The sequence below is a fragment of the Electrophorus electricus genome, chromosome 16 (genome assembly GCF_041902795.1).
Source record: "Electrophorus electricus isolate QZ-2024a chromosome 16, ASM4190279v1, whole genome shotgun sequence".
NCBI lineage: Eukaryota > Metazoa > Chordata > Actinopteri > Gymnotiformes > Gymnotidae > Electrophorus > Electrophorus electricus.
In genome coordinates this window covers 1688075-1706760 of record NC_137512.1, presented here as the reverse complement: position 1 = coordinate 1706760, position 18686 = coordinate 1688075, and the positions used below count along the sequence as shown (strand labels likewise).

The 18686-nt window shown below is 45.5% G+C and overlaps 1 protein-coding gene across 2 annotated transcripts in view; it reads right to left on the bottom strand.

The window, feature by feature from the left end:
* apln (apelin) overlaps positions 1-17904 on the bottom strand; it is a 37720-nt gene extending 19816 nt beyond the window's left edge. Inside the window, exons 1-2 of one of the 2 annotated variants that reach the window (XM_081698887.1) lie at positions 16943-17904; positions 2586-10188 (exon numbers count right to left, since the gene is read on the bottom strand). In XM_081698887.1, the coding sequence (XP_081555013.1) occupies positions 9519-10040 (522 nt within the window). In that variant the 5' untranslated portion in view covers positions 10041-10188; positions 16943-17904 and the 3' untranslated portion in view covers positions 2586-9518. The remainder of the gene's footprint in view (positions 1-2585; positions 10189-16942) is intronic. The other variant, XM_081698888.1, reaches the window with a different exon arrangement.
* Between the last annotated feature and the right edge of the window lie 782 nt (positions 17905-18686).

The window sequence follows — 18686 nt, the reverse complement described above, 5'->3', positions numbered from 1 at the left end:
TCTCACTACTCTCAATACAAGACATGGATTATACTTTTATAATAAAAATTCATAATACTGTATTGTACAAACATACACATTCTGCAGACAATAAAACACTCTAAATGCACTGTGTGTGAATTCAGTGAAGCCTACGAAACAATGAGGTAAACATCTGCGTAAACAGAAATGCATGATGGATGGCTTGCATTTGTCCGGCAAACCACATCTTTAGGAATCTTTGCAAAAGTCACATTGCTGCCTTAAACCCAGAGGTCCGCATGCCCACAGGCATTTTGTTCCGAGCGCCCTGCCCTGGGGTAAATAAGCCACTGACATCCTCTTCAAGCTCACCAACACATACACACACCTTCCATTTTTAACAGCCACTCGAGGCCGTCACCTCTGGTAGCGGAGTTCTCTCCCCCTGCAAGAGAGCCAGGCCCAGGGTGAACATTCTTATCTCTCGTGTTCTTTTCTTGGACACCAGATCCTTCGACAGTGAACACTGAGCAGTTGAGACTGCAATCTACGCAGCTCCACATGTGCATGACGGGACTTTGAGTGGCACTATGAATCTGACCTACTGTGTACAGTGGGGCTCATAAGTAATTGGACAGGGCCCCAGTTCTTGTTGTTTTGACTCTGAATTTAAGCACACTGGATTTGAGTGGAGAACAGTGGTACACTGGATCATACGAAGTTCTAATTTTCTCCTTAATTCACATTGTTTTGATTTAATTTGTTTGTTTGTTTTTTACCTAATCTGTCCAGTAAACCTTTACAGTTTTTTTTAACCTAATCTGTCCAGTAAACTTGATGGGGTTTTTTTGTCTTTGCCTTGATTACCATCAGCAACAGCAGTGAGAAATGTAACCTCTTAGTCCTCATGCTCATGACTATGCACACAAAGGCCTGGAGATCCTACACAGTTCACCCAAAGTACCCAGAAATACTCTCAAATTAAAGCTTGTTATTAGTCATTTTATCATTTCAAATCCAGCTCCCTTTAATACAGAACCAAAATATCAAATAGCAAACTTGCTGTCCAGATACTTACAGACTGCATTAGATGGGTAATTAAAAAGATGACTGAAATGAATTTGAACTTCACAGCCCAGGTGCAGATCTTTGGTGAGTGGTTGAGTGGAGCTGGGCAATGAATCACTCAAGTCTGTAAAGTCATAAGCATTTGTGACACCAACGTCCCGGAAAGTCCAAACGTTTGTGCCATGTTGCTTTTTAAACCTTCTACCATTGTTGGAACATTGCTAAGCACCTTCCAGATGGTGGAGTGCTTCGTGTGCTTGGTAAATTCTTCACACGGATTGCTTTAAATTCCGGAATTCCTGCAGCATTTCTCCACGGGCACTTAATTGGAAGACCATCTTAGGCATGTGGGTCTCGTGGACCCGGCCCGAGCTGGTTTTCAGAGCTTCTTACCTGCTGCAGGAAGCACGTGCTTGTTTACAGGAAGCACTTTTATGTTTACAGGAAGCCTTTTCAATAAAGGAATGTCATTTGTGCTGACGACACCACACGTGAGATGCCATCGCAGTTGAATCAAATAAACATATGATATGGCCATTTATTATTAGCTTGTACACATCTGCCCCACATGCCACACACACACACACACACACACACACACACACACACACACACACACACACACACACACACACACACACACACATAGACACACACATTCATCTGATTGCAGTGTGGGTCCTGACAAACAAAAGGTGAGTCCTTCTGGAGTAATGTTTATGTGATATCAACCAAAGGGGAATGCTCAACAGGTGGTCTTTTGTCCAAGATCTAAAAATAGGTTTCTTGTCTGACAAAATGTTTACCTCATTATTTGTCTGCGTTCATGATGAATGTCTTCCTGTTTATTATCCGCATCTTAATTACAGACCTCAAACACAGCGACGGAAATAAACAACATGTTTGTCACTGCTGTTAAGGCATCTAGCAGGTCAGACACTGAAGAAACGGTGGCAGTAGAGGAGATGCAGCCTCATGGCCTCCACACATTTCAGGTTTAACTTGATTTATGACTTAAATTAATGGGCTAAATTTGTTGGCTTTCTCTTGCTGGTACAAAATTTAAAAATCCCAAGGAGGCTTTTTTTTTTTTTTTTTTTTAAACATACTTTTTGGGAAGTATAGTAGTTTGTTTGGCTTCAAAAAGTGTTTTTTCCTCAGATTACAAAAGTTAAGAGTCCTGAGACCAAAGATTAATTTTTGTATAAATGCCATCATTACATCTTCATCTCTGTGGTAGTACATGAACAACTCTAAAGGGGTTTGCGTGGCCTTTTCTGTGCGTTGCTGTTATTCTGTTATTACTCTCTGACTTCACATAAGATGTCGGATTGCCAGTACTGCAGCAGCAGTGCCCCGTACAGGAAGGATTTCTAGCACATTCTTTGAGCTGCCTGGCTGATTATCTCCCGTGAACACTGTCTCCATAATCTAGGCTCTCTCGTAATCCGCCAGCTAGAGAGCGGGACCCCAGTCTAACGCCGCTCTTTGCCATGCTAACCCTCGTGTGCTCATTCACACAATAGAAGGGCCAGAGACGCAGCGGTTTGACCCACCTGTCTTGCCACATCTTCCTTGATGTGCCCGTTCATTCTTTGTCAACGCTCTGGTTTTCTTTGTCTGACAGTATAAAGCATGCGGGTCGATTCTGTGACACAGGCATACGCCAGACTAGAGGGCTGTTGTCTGTCCTCTTGGTTGTAACTCGTGCGGTCGTGCGAATACACCAGGTCTGTCCCCACGTGTGCCTGTGTCGGTCTGAGCCTTGCCGAAGGTGTCTTAAACCAACAAACACAGGAGGGCTTTGAATTCTTTGTACAGTCAGCCTGTAATCAGAAGGGCAGATCTTTATAGAGCTTGCACAGGTGACAGGTGATGGAAGCAGTGATCTGAGCAGAACCTGGTCCGCCGGAGATGGAGGAAGTCTCTAAAGATGTGTTCTTCACCCCAGTTCACTGTACTCGCTCCTAGATGGAACTGGACCAGTGCCAACTTTTCCCACACTCATCTGGGCTTCTAAGTGGAACGGCCCATCCTCCTGCGGTGCATCCAGGGTTGTGGAGAGGTTTTCTTTTATTCTCTCACACTGATGCCGGTGGCGAAAGAGGCGGTTGATCCAGACATAGACTTTGCTTATTGTCGGAGCAAGATCAAAGGCATTCACAGCAAATTATGAGGCCAAAGAGAGCTCTCCAGAGCGAGTCGTCCCCTCGGATTTTCCACGCCCCATTTCCATGCTGTCACGCTTATCGGAATTACAATCCATAGCACGCGGTTTGGTAAAGACCTGCTTGATTTGTGAGGGTGCTGGCAGAAAATGCTGAGGGTTGGAGATGCTGGGGTAACACTGTAGGGTGGGGTAACACTGTAGAGTGGGGTTAACACTGTAGGGTGGGGTTGACTCTGTAGGGTGGGGTTCACTCTGTAGGGTGGGGGTAACACTGTAAGGTGGGGTTAACACTGTAAGGTGGGGTTGACTCTGTAGGGTGGGGGTAACACTGTAGGATGGGGTTGACTCTGTAGGGTGCTGTTAACACTGTAGGGTGGTGTTGACTGTAGGGTGGAGGTAACACTGTAGGGTGGGGTTGACTAGGGTGCTGTTAACACTGTAGAGTGGGGTTGACTCTGTAGGGTGGGGGTAACACTGTAGGGTGGGGTTGACTGTAGAGTGGGGTTAATGCTGTAGGGTGGGGTTGACTCTGTAGGGTGCGGGTAACACTGTAGGGTGGGGTTGACTCTGTAGGGTGCGGTTGACTCTGTAGGGTTGAATATGGTGGTTGGGGTTGACTCTGCAAGGTGGGTTGAAGTTGTAGGCTGTGATTGATGATGTCAGGTGGGATTGACTCTGGCTGTAGGCCTGGACCTGCAGAGGGCTGGAGACTTCAGATGTAACCTGTCAGATGTCAGATAAGAGCTAGTTGTGTTGTGGTTTGTTTGTTTGTTTGTTTGTTTGTTTATTTGCTTGCTTGTTTTTGAGGGAAACGACAGGAGCATTGAGTAGTGACTGAACGGCTCTTTAAAACACAGTGGGTTCCTCACTGATCAACTCCTATACGTTGCTCTATTTAGCAAATGTTCAGCCATGCTGATCTCAGTGTAGATCAGTGCGGTGAGATTACAGACCTTGGGAGTGTTAAGGATCGTGTGTTGAGTCTGAAACGTGTACAGAACTGTCTCCAGTCCTCCTGCGGAGAGAGATTGTAATCTTCTGTTTGACAGGAGATGTAAAAGTGCTAATAATAAAAGACCAGCACGTTGTCTCCCGTCTCCCATCTCTAGCAGGAGCTGGAGTTCCTAATTTCGCGGGAACATTGTCTAAATACTAAACATAAATCAATTTGTTATCCGTATTCTAGTCCTTTGCTCAAGCAGGTCATTGTTTGCCATGATGCAGGTGGAGAAAAGTTGATGGTGTCTGTGGAAGAGAAGCGTGTGTCAGGCCTTGTTGCTGGGGTGGACGGAGGATTTGTGTCGAAGCAAAGCCCTGGTATTTGTTATTCCCCTTCGTCTGTTTTAGTTTTGGTTCAGCACTGCTTGGCGGCGCACCGTTGCGTTTGTGTTCCTGACTTCCCTGAAAGTCTGTGTCACTGACTCCCCTCGCTCCGTCTCTAGAAGCATGAGGATGAAACAGGAGTGTTGAAATGCACTGAATGCTTTCTTTTGGACTCGGATGAATAGGAAAGAAGACGCCTCCATGGAAAGCCGTGGTGGACTGCCGGTGTTTTGAACCGGCCGTCTTTGGTTCTTATCTCTGTGAAATTTGCCTTTGATGCACTGACACTTTTCCTCATTATGGATTCTCTTTGCTCTGTCTGGGAAGAATAACATAATTCCCATCACAGTGTTTAAGGTTTCCATGGTGTGCCAAGCAATAAATGTCATTTATATAGTGTCACATATAAATCCAAAGGCATTTGTTTCTGTAACACTTTCCATGCAGCTGTGTGTTATCAGTCCAAAGAGGCAGTGAGTGAGACAAGGTGATGGCATTAACAACCTGAGGTCCTTAATGAGCAATGCAGGGGCCGCGGTGTCCATGTCATAAATCATATCGTTTTGGTTAAGTCTGCTCCCAGTCCCCACCTGTTGGGGCACGTTTGGGGTCATTTTTCACCACGGGCTCAGGGCCCCCTTAAGAATCGTTCCACCTCTGTGACCAAAGAAGTGGATGGAAAACACCTGAGATGAAATTCCTTCATCCTGCATGATGTGGGGTCAGGATAGTGAACCTGCTTAAAGGACAGGACGTGAGAATGTGCTTGTCTCTTTGGAGTATACGCTTCAACTGCCGTTGTGTGTTTTTTGGGGTAACTAACGTATGGTTTGTGTTCAGACCTTTGAGTTGCTTTTGATCCAAAATGATGCTTTTGGTGACATCAGCCATATGTAGGGATGGGACAAAGTGCAGTTAGGAGATATAACTCAAAAGAAGAGAGAGGGAGGAGAAGAGGGTGGGGAGGTGGGAGGGTGGGGGCGGAGCCAGCAAAGAGGTGTTGCCCTTTGTGTGTTTGGCATCTTGATAAATGAGGTCAGCTGGAAGAACGTTCTCTCATGCAGCACCACTGGCAGATTATAGAGGGACCCACAATGTTGTGCATTTCTCAATGGTTTAATACCAGTGTGGATTAAACACATCGTGCATTCATAGTCCATGTGTGTTGGCTCAGGGTTTGAATTTTTTATTGTCTTATGCATCAGTTGATTTTGTACAACTAAAAACAGATGAATTTGCGTCTAACACATTTGTGTTTTTGATTATTTAGTTGCATCTCTTTGGTCTACAGGATAAAGAATAAAATTTTGATTTGCAGTGCATAAATCGCACAAGGTGATTTAGCACTCTCATGTAGGCACTGCAGACTGGCTGACAGAAAAGCATGGCTGTTTTATAATGTCTCTAGCAGTCCTCCAACCCACCCTGCAGTCTGTGTGTGTGTGTGTGTGTGTGTGTGTGTGTGTGTGTGTGTGTGTGTGTGTGTGTGTGCGTGTGATAAAAAGACAGCAATCAACTCCACAGTGGTCACAGGAAACATAGTGATCTATTCCAGCGTGTCTCCCAGAACCTTCATAAATCCACTGCCACCCCTTGCTGAATATCTGAATATTTGATCAAAAAAAGACTTTCTGATTGGAGAAATTGTTTTATGATGTAAGACCATGACACATTGTGTTACACAGTGTATCTACTTCCTGAGTAAAAGCAGAGTATGTGTTTGGTATAGTTCAGTGTGTGTGTGTGTGCGTGTGTGTGTGTGTGTGTGTGTGATTGACAGTGTTCCTGAGCAGACATTACTTTTTAAAGTGCTTCAAAAATGTATGAGTGGCACATTCTGTCACAGCGAATAAAACAAAATATTTTCAGAAATTTTAAAGACATCTGATGGTCATACCATGAGCTGTATATGTACTGTCTATGGGCCATACGATAGTTAGACTTTAAATTCACATCAATGGTTTTAAATCACTGAATTAGGATCTTTTTTAGTGGATCCACTGATGGAAGAATAGTGCATGACTATCGGTGGGCCCAGACCACCCCAGTCATTCAGCAACAGGGCACTGTTACTGTAATGACAGGGGTCTGTTACTGTAATGATGAGGGACTGTTACTGTAATGACAGGGGTCTTTTACTGTAATGATGAGGGACTGTTACTGTAATGACAGGGGTCTGTTACTGTAATGACATGGGTCTGTTACTTTAATGATGGGGGTCTGTTACTGTAATGATGAGGGACTGTTACTGTAATGACAGGGGTCTGTTACTGTAATGACAGGGGTCTGTTACTGTAATGATGAGGGACTGTTACTGTAATGATGAGGGACTCTTACTGTAATGATGAGGGACTCTTACTGTAATGACAGGGGTCTTTTACTGTAATGATGAGGGACTGTTACTGTAATGACAGGGGTCTGTTACTGTAATGACATGGGTCTGTTACTTTAATGATGGGGGTCTGTTACTGTAATGATGAGGGACTGTTACTGTAATGACGGGGTCTGTTACTTTAATGACTGGGGACTGTTACTGTAATGACGGGGACACCTACGAGGATATGGTGAGGTATGCATTAAGTCCTATACCTCATGAAGGTGTGTGTGTGTGTGTGTGTGTGTTCATCCTGATCCCCAGTCCTCAGTTTATTATAACTCAGCATAACTGCCAGTAGAAGCGTCACCTCCTTCCCTGGTAAGCTGAGACTGTGAGATGTAGTAAACTAGCACACACAGCACATTCACTCAAAGCTCTCGGCACCCGTCACAATCTGAGCCAGTACGCCATCACTGCAGAGCCATAGCTCAGGTGATGCATGCGCATGAAAAACGCTGTCCTCCAGGGACTCATAGGCTCTGGATTGTGTGGTGTGAGTGACTCATCAGTTGTGCGGGCCTCAGGTTGTTGTGTTGGCGGGGTTGTTTATTTTGTTATTGTGTGTCCGTGTGTGCGTGTTGGAACCCACAGGCAGACTGTCTTTGGCTTCATGCCTCTGGGTCTGCATGACAGCACCAGGCACCTGATAGCCAAGACCGACCCATAACAGACTCCAGAAGGGGGGAGGATGACGTTATACCTTCCTTCACAGATCGGTCTCTGTCCTATCCAGGACAACAGCTGTGGGTACTGGGGGGGAAACTTCGTGGGTACGGAGAGGCTCTAGTAACTGCCGCACATCGCCTGCTCTGCTCACCACCTCGCGCAGTGCCAAAATGGTTTGGCCCGGCAGGCGGGGCCTGTAGCGTCCATGCTAGTTCCTCATGACTGTGGTGTATGGGCTTACAGTGGGAGGTGGGCTTCTGGTAGGTTGGGAGGGACACTCAGTGCCCAAGACAACTCTGACGAAGAAAAAAAAAAGAAAGAATCTAAGATGAGGCTTAAAAAAACAAACCAAAAAAACTCAATGAACACTAGTTTGTTTCTTGAGACGGTTCTTGAAAAGTGTTCAAAGACATTCCTTTGAGAACTGTAAAATTGGGGGGGTTTGTTTATTTCAAAGCTCTTCCTCTCTGTCCCAGTGCCAATTTCACTCTGTCTCTCGCTCCATTTCAGCTGCAGGCTGTCTCTGTACTACACTGGAATGTTTTTCCCCAAAGAAACGGTCTTCGTCACTTTTCTCTGACAGTGATTTGCCGTGGTCAAGCACATCAGCTGTCCAATCAAAGCCTTTTGGAAACAAACATTAAGTGATTTTAGCTTGAATTATTTTAAAGAGGAAGACTGAAGATTGTGCTTATTGCAGACTTGGCTAAACTGCAGCTGTGTGAGTTTGGCTGTATGAGTTTCAATTCAGTGTTGTAGTGAATTATTATCGTAACTCCACTGCCCTGGCCAAAAAAAAAGAATGGAAAAACCACTTGACAAAGAATGAAAAATGAATGACTAAGACTTTTAGTCCCAGACAACTGCATGTAAGAAGCATCAGTTGTGCAATTTTCCAAACAATTTCCAAATGAATACAATATCCATTGAATGAAACCTGCACTGCATTTCGCAGTGTAAAAACTTTGTTTACAATGAAGTCTAAGCTGTTATGAATATGACTGCTGAGACATCATAACTGCACACAGCTCTGCTCATGGTACTCAGTCTATAGACAACACAACATTTACACCAACATGTGCACAGTGTCCAGTAAAGTCCAGTAAATGTCCAGTGAATGTCTGTCACATCTAGGTTAATTCCCATCTGTCTGGAAGTGGAACAGTGTGTATGTGTGCAGGACCTCCCGGTTTGCGGCGGGTGTCTTCGTCTATATTTTCTCTTCATCGTTCTAAAGCGGCTGTGCATTAGGGCTGTGGATTAGGGCTGTGGATTAGAGCTGTGTATTAGGGCTGTGGATTAGGACTGTGCATTAGGGCTGTGGATTAGGACTGTGCATTAGGGCTGTGTATTAGGGCTGTGGATTAGGGCTGTGGATTAGGACTGTGGATTAGGGCTGTGGATTAGGGCTGTGGATTAGGACTGTGGATTAGGGCTGTGTATTGGGGCTGTGGATTAGGACTGTGCACTAGGACTGTGGATTAGGGCTGTGGATTAGGACTGTGGATTAGGGCTGTGGATTAGGACTGTGGATTAGGGCTGTGGTTTAGGACTGTAGATTAGGACTGTGGATTAGGGCTGTGGATTAGGACTGTGGATCAGGACTGTGTATTAGGGCTGTGTATTAGGACTGTGGATTAGGACTGTGGATTAGGGCTGTGGATCAGGACTGTGGATTAGGGCTGTGTATTAGGACTGTGGTTTAGGACTGTAGATTAGGATTGTGGATTAGGACTGTGGATTAGGACTGTGGATCAGGACTGTGGATTAGGACTGTGGATTAGGACTGTGTATTAGGGCTGTGTATTAGGACTGGATTAGGGCTGTGGATCAGGACTGTGGATTAGGACTGTGGATTAGGGCTGTGGATCAGGACTGTGGATTAGGACTGTGGATTAGGACTGTGGATTAGGACATGGAGAGTCCTAATCCACTTGTTATGCACTTGTTACCTCAGCATTCCTGACAACAGGAGTAAGAAGGAAGAGACAGGAGGCGTCCAGAAAGAGCATCAGTGATCCACATCACAGTGGTAACAGGAAACACAGTGATCCACTCCACTCTGGTCACAGGAAACACGGTGATCCACTCCACAGTGGTCACAGGAAACACGGTGATCCACTCCACTCTGGTCACAGGAAACACGGTGATCCACTCCACTCTGGTCACAGGAAACAAGGTGATCCACTCCACACTGGTCACAGGAAACACGGTGATCCACTCCACTCTGGTCACAGGAAACACGGTGATCCACTCCACTCTGGTCACAGGAAACAAGGTGATCCACTCCACACTGGTCACAGGAAACAAGGTGATCCACTCCACACTGGTCACAGGAAACACGGTAATCCAGTCCACTCTGGTCACAGGAAACACGGTGATCCACTCCACTCTGGTCACAGGAAACACGGTGATCCACTCCACTCTGGTCACAGGAAACACGGTGATCCACTCCACACTGGTCACAGGAAACATGGTGATCCACTCCACTCTGGTCACAGGAAACACGGTGATCCACTCCACACTGGTCACAGGAAACACGGTGATCCACTCCACTCTGGTCACAGGAAACACGGTGATCCACTCCACTCTGGTCACAGGAAACACGGTGATCCACTCCACACTGGTCACAGAAAACACAGTGATCTACTCCAGTGTGTCTCCATAAATCCACCTCCACCCCCTGCTGAATATCTGAATATTTGATCAAAAAAAGACTTTCTGATTGGAGAAATTGTTTTATGATGCAAGACCACGACACATCATGTTACACAGTGTATCTACTGCCTGGGTAGAAGCAGAGTATATGTTTGGTATAGTTCAGTGTGTGTGTGTGTGTGTGTGTGTGTGTGTGTGTGCGCGCACGCATGTGTGTGTGTGCGTGTGCATGTGTGTGTGTGTGTGTGTGTGTCTTTGTGGGGCTGATAGTGGCATATTAACTCTACTAAACAGGCAGAAGTATAACCCTTCTGAAACAAAATGATGTTTTATCGATCTTTAATCTCAATTATCTCTGATGGCCGTATCTCTGAGGAAAGAAGTCACAGCTCAGTCATCTCCTGGTAAACAGCCGTGATCCAAGGTGAGATTCCTGATTTCAGTGTTCCGCTGCAATGCCTGATCGTTTCTTCCTGATGTTCAGCCCTCTTCCGTCTTTTTTCAGTCTCATAAAGAACATGAGGACTGTTGCTGATGCAGGCAGACGGCTCCAGTATCCATGGTAGTGTGTTGTTGCCATGGCTCTGTCACTGATGTCTTTATGAGAGAACCCGTGTCCCCTTTGACCGCTCAGATTACTGAGCAACAAGAACTGCAAACCGCTTTACCGAAACCTAATCAACACTGCCACCACCACGTATGACACCGTTATGGCTGATAACTAAACTGAGCAAACAAATACAAACTAGGGGGAAAAACTAGACACAAATAGTGTGATTATACATTATACAGTATACGGTATCTAAAAAATGTGCAATTACTCACAGGTTTCGCATGTTACATGTGCTTTTGTGGGGTTGCAGCTGGTTCTGTTTCTAGGGTTGTCGTGGGATCTTACAGTACATTTACAAATAATGTGCATAGCAGTGCATCCTAAAAATAATAAGAATAATCTGTTAAATGTGCATGGGGTTTCACATCTGGTAGGCCAGAGCCTAGATGTCTGTGCGGTAGCACTTGATTCTTTCATCTGTTTTTATTAGTCATAGTTACTTTGCCCAAAATCTGGCTGATCTCTAATTCTTCGGACACCTGTGGATGTAGATTATTTCTGCAGAATTATTAGCTCAATCTTTCAATGTGTGTGTGCAGAGAGATGCCGTGCCTAGTTGCCAAAATAGATCCCGTATGCATGCGCTTAAGGGTACTAGGGGAGGGGAGACGGATCTGGCCATCTGCGCACTATTTAGTCTGATCCGTAACCACGGCTGCTTATTTCAAAAACTGTCAGAGAGCGTCATTAGATGCAGCCATTTTCCAGCTTCAGATTTCATTAGCCACAGGAAGGCCGATGTTACCCTCAGGATTAATGTCGTGCCCCCAAATACCGCCGTGTAACGGGGGAGCACGGAGCCGACCTGCTGGTTTGGTTACACCCTGACTCATTAAAGATTATGTAGGCCAGGGGGAAGCCTCAAACAGCTGAAGAGTTATAAGCGTTTGGCCCCAGAAGCCTGGTCCACAACACCCCTGTGATGCTGCCCACTATACCAGTGCCTGTTTGTGTTTCGTATTCCCCAGGGAAACCTACTCAAGATGACTCCTACTGTACTGCACCTACTCTGCGTTCCCATAGATGTTTGGGGTTTTTTTAGTATTTCAGTGGAGCTTATAATAAAAACTGCATTTCAGGCTGTAGTCAGCACCAGCTCACCCTTGGCGGAGTAAACAAGGCGTCTGAGGTGACGTCACCCAGTCTGGGAGTGCTTCTCTCTCTCTCTCTCTCTCTCTCTCCCTCTCTCTCTCTCTCTCTCTCCCTCCCTCTCTCTCTCTCTCTCTCTCTCTCTCTCTCTCCCCTGGACTCCTTGGTATTATCTAGAGGAAGGTTACATGGAGCCCTGAGTCACGGCCACTGTACAACCACCGAACTGATAACTCTGCAAGCACGAGCGTTATCGTCCTTCTTCCTGTTTTAATTAGGCAGCGAGGATGCTCAACAGGCAATCATGTCATCGGCTTCCTTCCTCACGTTGAGAGAGAGGCTCTGCATCACTGTGGCTGGAAACTGCTCTCCAAAGTTGGCTGCGGAGCTGTTGGCTTCAGAGCTGGTCCGGTTATTTCCATTAGGGGTTTGGAGGGTTCTTCTCAAGGCCTCCACAATATAGCCTTTATTCCTATGTGTAATATCCTGACAGCTGGGTGTGACAGAACCCCTCCACCCTCCCCGCATCCTCAGGACTGGCCCAGATTAGCTGTAATCAGCCTCTCGCTGGTCCGTTCTGCTCCAGCACGCTGGAGTGTCTCTCGGCCCACAGAAGGACCAGCCTCTGCTCTCAGGATTCTGAAATGAGCTCCATCACCAGCTATTCATCAGGCGTTCACTGCTGGCTGGAGTGTCAGAGCTTCGGAGTGCCTTTCCAGGTGCACTAAGCCCCCACCCACCTCCACCCACCCCCCCAGAAACAGAAGACAAAGAGTGGGACCCACTGCCGCTGGGCCTCAGCGCCTGGTGCTGGTGTTGTGAGGCATGTGCCTCCCTCGGGTTGAAGGTTAAGTGGCTTTATGATCTCTCTGGCTTTTGGCTTTTGGCTTTTCCTTTCTTCTCCTTTTGCTGTGCCGCACATGTCGGCTTAAAGCTTTCCAGAGCAGCCTCGAGAGACACGGCTCTGGAAAGCTCCGGAATGTTCCAGAGCGCGTTTCAGTGAGATGTCCTTTTGGATGTTTTTTTTTTTTAATGGGTTTTTTTTTTCATCTTTTCTTGTTTGATAATATTTACCACTTGCCAGGCTTTGGGCAAAGTATTACCATAAGAAAACTACGATGTGCAAATACGGCACCGCCAAGCTGGCAGAGAGTCCGTTTTTGTAATTAACACTTTTAATGGCCTCCTAGTTTTCTCCTGTGAGATCCAAAGCAAGCATTAAATCCCTGAAGGGTGAAACGAATCACTTTATTGCCTTCTGAAAAAACGAAGAACTCATCAGGTATCTCCACTCCTACTACGGCTCGACGCAGTTCTCTCACAGGCAGCGCTACAGAGATTACACTGATGTCTTACACACAGCACATCATCATCACTTAAATATGCGCTTACTTCTCAAATGTGTTTAGCGCGTAGTGTTGCTACAATCACGCTCGGAGCGCGTTGACCTCACGCATGTACAGCAGAGGACTAACATCCTGATTTTTCACTGTTTGGCCCTGATGTTGACAAGTGTTGCTCTGCCTGCTGATGTCTGGCCTTAACTGTGACGAGCTTGTTAAGTTTGCTCTAGGAAGCCGCCCTGTGGATGGTTGAAAGCTGTGCTGTAGGCAACCGCTGTGGAGACTTCAATTACTGAAAGGTCCCAGGTCACTGATTTCTAACTGTGGCCGGCAAATTATAAGAGAGAGAAGTAGAGAGAGAGTGAGAGAAGGGAAGTCCAGCCTGAAGTTTAGATACAGTGCTAAAGGCAGGAAGCTGAAGCTGGCCGATCTCAGGCAGAGTTGAACAAGTCCAGTACTTTCTTCAGAGTGAGCAGACGCAGAATGAGGTACTTTGTTCATATGATGAACACAAGGTTCCTACGTTCTGTTATAATCCACCATGTGACCGACATATAACAGCGTTCTGTGTTATAATCCACCACGTGGCTGATGTATAATAGCGTTCTGTGTTATAATCCACCACGTGGCTGATGTATAATAGCGTTCTGTGTTATAATCCACCACGTGACTGATGTATAACAGCGTTCTGTGTTATAATCCACCACGTGACTGATGTATAACAGCATTCTGTGTTATAATCCACCACGTGACTGAAGTATAACAGCGTTCTGTGTTATTATCCACCACGTGGCTGATGTATAACAGTGTTCTGTGTTATAATCCACCACGTGACTGATGTATAACAGCGTTCTGTGTTATAATCCACCACGTGGCTGATGTATAATAGCGTTCTGTGTTATTATCCACCATGTGGCTGATGTATAATAGCGTTCTGTGTTATAATCCACCACGTGACTGATGTATAACAGCATTCTGTGTTATAATCCACCACGTGACTGATGTATAATAGCGTTCTGTGTTATAATCCACCACGTGACTGATGTATAACAGCGTTCTGTTTTATAATCCACCACGTGACTGATGTATAACAGCGTTCTGTGTTATAATCCACCACGTGGCTGATGTATAATAGCGTTCTGTGTTATAATCCACCACGTGACTGATGAATAACAGCATTCTGTGTTATAATCCACCACGTGACTGATGTATAACAGCGTTCTGTTATAATCCACCACGTGACTGATGTATAACAGTGTTCTGTGTTATTATCCACCACGTGACTGATGTATAACAGCGTTCTGTGTTATAATCCACCACGTGGCTGATGTATAATAGCGTTCTGTGTTGTAATCCACCACGTGACTGATGTATAACAACGCTCTGTGTTGCTTCAGGATCAGATTCTTGGCCTTCGAGTTCTGCACACGATCCTTTAAACAGGTACAAGCGAGAGGTGTGTTAAAATACATGAAGGAAAAACAGGGGATTAGTGGATCTTCCTGCACAGCACAGCACAACACAGCACAGCACAACACAGCACAGCACGACAAAACACAACACAGCACAGCACAACACAGCACAGCACAGCACAGCACAACACAGCACAGCACAACACAACATAGCACAGCACAACACAGCACAGCACAACACAGCACAACCCAGCACAACACAACAAAACAGCACAACACAGCACAACACAACACAGCACAACACAGCACAACACAACAAAACAGCACAACAACACAGCACAACACAGCACAGCACAACACAGCACAGCACAACAAAGCACAACACAGCACAACACAACACAGCACAACAGCACAACAAAACACAACACAGCACAACACAGCACAGCACAAGACAACAAAACAGCACAACAGCACAACACAACACAGCACAACACAACACAATACAGCACAACACAACACAGCACAGCACAACACAACAACACAGCACAACACAACACAATACAGCCTAACACAATACAGCACAACACAACACAGCATAGCACAACACAGCAACTCATCTACAGTCATTTATGGAACTCCAGTCAGTGTACATTTTGGCAGTGTGAATTTTTAAAGGACTGGGACAGAGTACATCATCTATCCCATCAACCCTACTGTTTTGACGTGATATCTCATTACCCAATGTAAGGCTCATGCCCTCCTGGTCAGTGAAGAACTGGGAGAACCATATTTGGACACTGAAGTGAGATTATGTTTCACAATTCTCCTTAAAATACTCTAACAGTGACAAGGAGGAAGTTGGGATGAAGTTGGACATGCATGCTTTCTTGAAGATAAGCGTTTTAGCGAGTATGAAGGGCAGCTGTTGGAGTCGTCACTGACAAGGCAGTCCAAAACAGTCTCGCACTTCTTCTTTTCCTTTTTCTGCCTTGAGGTTTTATTTCAGCCCATAAATCCATTTATTCTGTTTTATTGTAATTTGGCAGGCAGATAGATGTGTTCACACATTGCTTCTGTAGCCAGTTCAGTGAACACACACCTTTCCCTCCAAATGTCTCTCCAGCCCAGAACTGCAATGTTCAGTCATATCGCTTTGCACACTGTACAAATAATTACTTTACTATTAATTCCAAACTATTAATTTTGTCATATATAAGAGTATTATTGTTATATAGAATAATTGAATAATGTAATATTTGTTTCACATATATGATGTATCTCTGTACTGTTTGTGTGTGTGTGTGTATGTGTGTTTTGTGCGAGTGTGCACCAAAAGACATCATTTGATTCTTTGACCAACAAGCAAGGTGAACATGTGTGCATCATGCAGTGCCCCCTGGGTAGTGCAGTTTATAGACTGTCATTATATCACCCAGAACCTGATATCGTAGAGCAGAAAAGAGTTCCGGAGCATTGGCAGAAGTACCAGTATGCAGGAAAAAGTCACAGAAACGTAGACATGTGAGTACTGAACAGTCACGGTACGGAAAAGACAAACGTAGACATGTGAGCACTGAACAGTCACGGTACGGAAAAGACAAACGTAGACATGTGAGTACTGAAAAGTCACGGTACGGAAAAGACTGAAACGTAGACATGTGAGTACTGAACAGTCACGGTATAGGAAAGACTGAAACGTAGACATGTGAGTACTGAACAGTCACGGTATGGAAAAGACTGAAACGTAGACATGTGAGTACTGAACAGTCACGGTACAGAAAAGACTGAAACGTAGATGTGTGGATACTGCGTACTAGTGAATATCGGTCTGAAGATGTTCCAGGCCTCTTAAAACTCTCAAGAGCTTAAATCAGTACATTTCTCCAAAAAATCATACCACCACATGAATGCCCTCAAGACCTAGAAGAATACCTGGGTCTGCCTAACAGTTTACCTATGAACCAAACGAGAATTTTAGCTGGGAAAAAACCTCAAATTTCTGCTTTGGAAACCTGAAATCTGAATTGTAGAAAACCTTCACTTGGAATATTTTTGCTTGGCTACCCCACGGAACTTCTCATGCTTACGCATGAACTTTACGTGAACTATAATGAGAGGAAACGAGTCTTAGACTGCAGCACAAACCTCCAGTGCAGCGTGAGCACAACATCACACCATGAATTATATAACACGCCTCGCTGCCCATCGATTAATGTCGATGTTAAACAGTACGGCGTCTCCTGAATTCTTACATATTTTTACCTTATTTTACATATGGTTTCCACATGAAAGGGGCACCAGCATCCCACACGCTCCCTGCGAGGAACCCCTGCATTGCTGGAGGAACTCCAAATGAAAACATGCCCAATCTTCTGTAAACGCTGCCGCTGCGCTGTGAAGGGATATTTTGTGGCGATATTTTGCCTGATCTGTTTTAACGCTTGTAGTCACGGCTGACATACTTAAGTAGAGCACTCAGCTAAACCCAAGAGCCCTGTGATTTGTGGGAAATACTGTAAGACACAGTTTCTTTTGTTCGTGCTGAATTCCTCAAGGCTTATCTATAATTGCCCCACATATGATTTTTCACAATAATAGAACATGTTTTTCTCATATGTGACTATTGACGTTTTTTTTTTTCTAATGGACACGCCTCGGTAGGGTGAATCAGCGAAAGAACGCCTTTAGCCTCCATCTTGCCTTCTCCAGCCATCACAACATGAGTGACGCATGGATATAAACAGAGTGTTCCCTGTACATCCTCCAGACATGTACGCACAGCTGCTACTGGGATGTCACAACACTCCTCTGTCTCGTTCCACGAGCAAAAACACATGATCCTGTAGGACCAAGATTCCTTGCAGCTCCAGCGAGCCAAAGCAACACAATCGTGGCGTCTGCTGAGTTCAAAGTGCCTGCCTCAGCCCTGAGTCCAGCGCCGTCCAGCACCGTCCAGCGCCGTCCAGTACCGCTCTGGGTGCGCTCACAGGCCGCATCGTGGGCATGCACCTCTTACCTAATTAGAGTTGGCCATCTGCCGAGAGTGTGTGTGCTGGTGTCCGTGGGCCAGACCACACAGTGCAGGCGCAGGAACCTGATCCAACAGCCAGACCCAGAAGAGCCGGGACAGACGGCAAGGCCACACCGATGAGGGCGAGATCACATCAAAGAGAAGCATAGGGAGGAGGGGTGACCCAAGCTGTGTCCCCTCTGCAGCGCGTCCAGGTGTGGAGAGACAAAGAGAACCGTGTGTGCCGTTTCTCTGGAGGTGCTGGATGTGGTGTGTGAGAGTGCGTGGAAAGCATCAGGGACCCCCTGCATAATGTATCGGACGGACTCGCAAATCAGTTCACTGAGTTGAAGTTTGAATCTGCTTTGAAATGTTTTTTCTGCCGCGATCAGGACAGCAAAGTTGCGCAATTAGGTCATTCTTTACATCACTCAACTAGCACAGCTCGCAGAATATTAACGTATCGTGTTTAAAGGGGAAATCTGTCACAGCAATTCAGCCTTGTTAAAGCTGAGAGCAGGCCAACCGCTTGGCCTTTCCCAAAATGACTATAGAAATGAATTCATACATACATATATATGTATGTATGTATATGAGCCACACTACTGTTGTCATATATCATACATATATAACCTCTCTGAGTTCACATACAGTATTAATTTATGATGATCTAAATATATTCACAATTGCCTATAAACCATTAATTATAAATCAACAAGAAAGAAATTTAAGTGGAAATGTATGTATTCACTGTAATTTGGGGTAAAATAAGACTTGGCGCTGTTTAAACTTTAACATTGGTCCAAAGTTTCCTCTAAGCCTATCACATGTTCTTGCTCTGTCACACATCACAGAGCAGACAAATATGATGGTAGTTGCAAAAGATCAACAGAGCCGGTAGCCCCGGACCGCCGCCCTGGCTGTGCCAAGCACCGCGGGGGGATAAAGCCGGTAGCCCCGGACCGCCGCCCTGGCTGTACCAAGCACCGCGGGGGG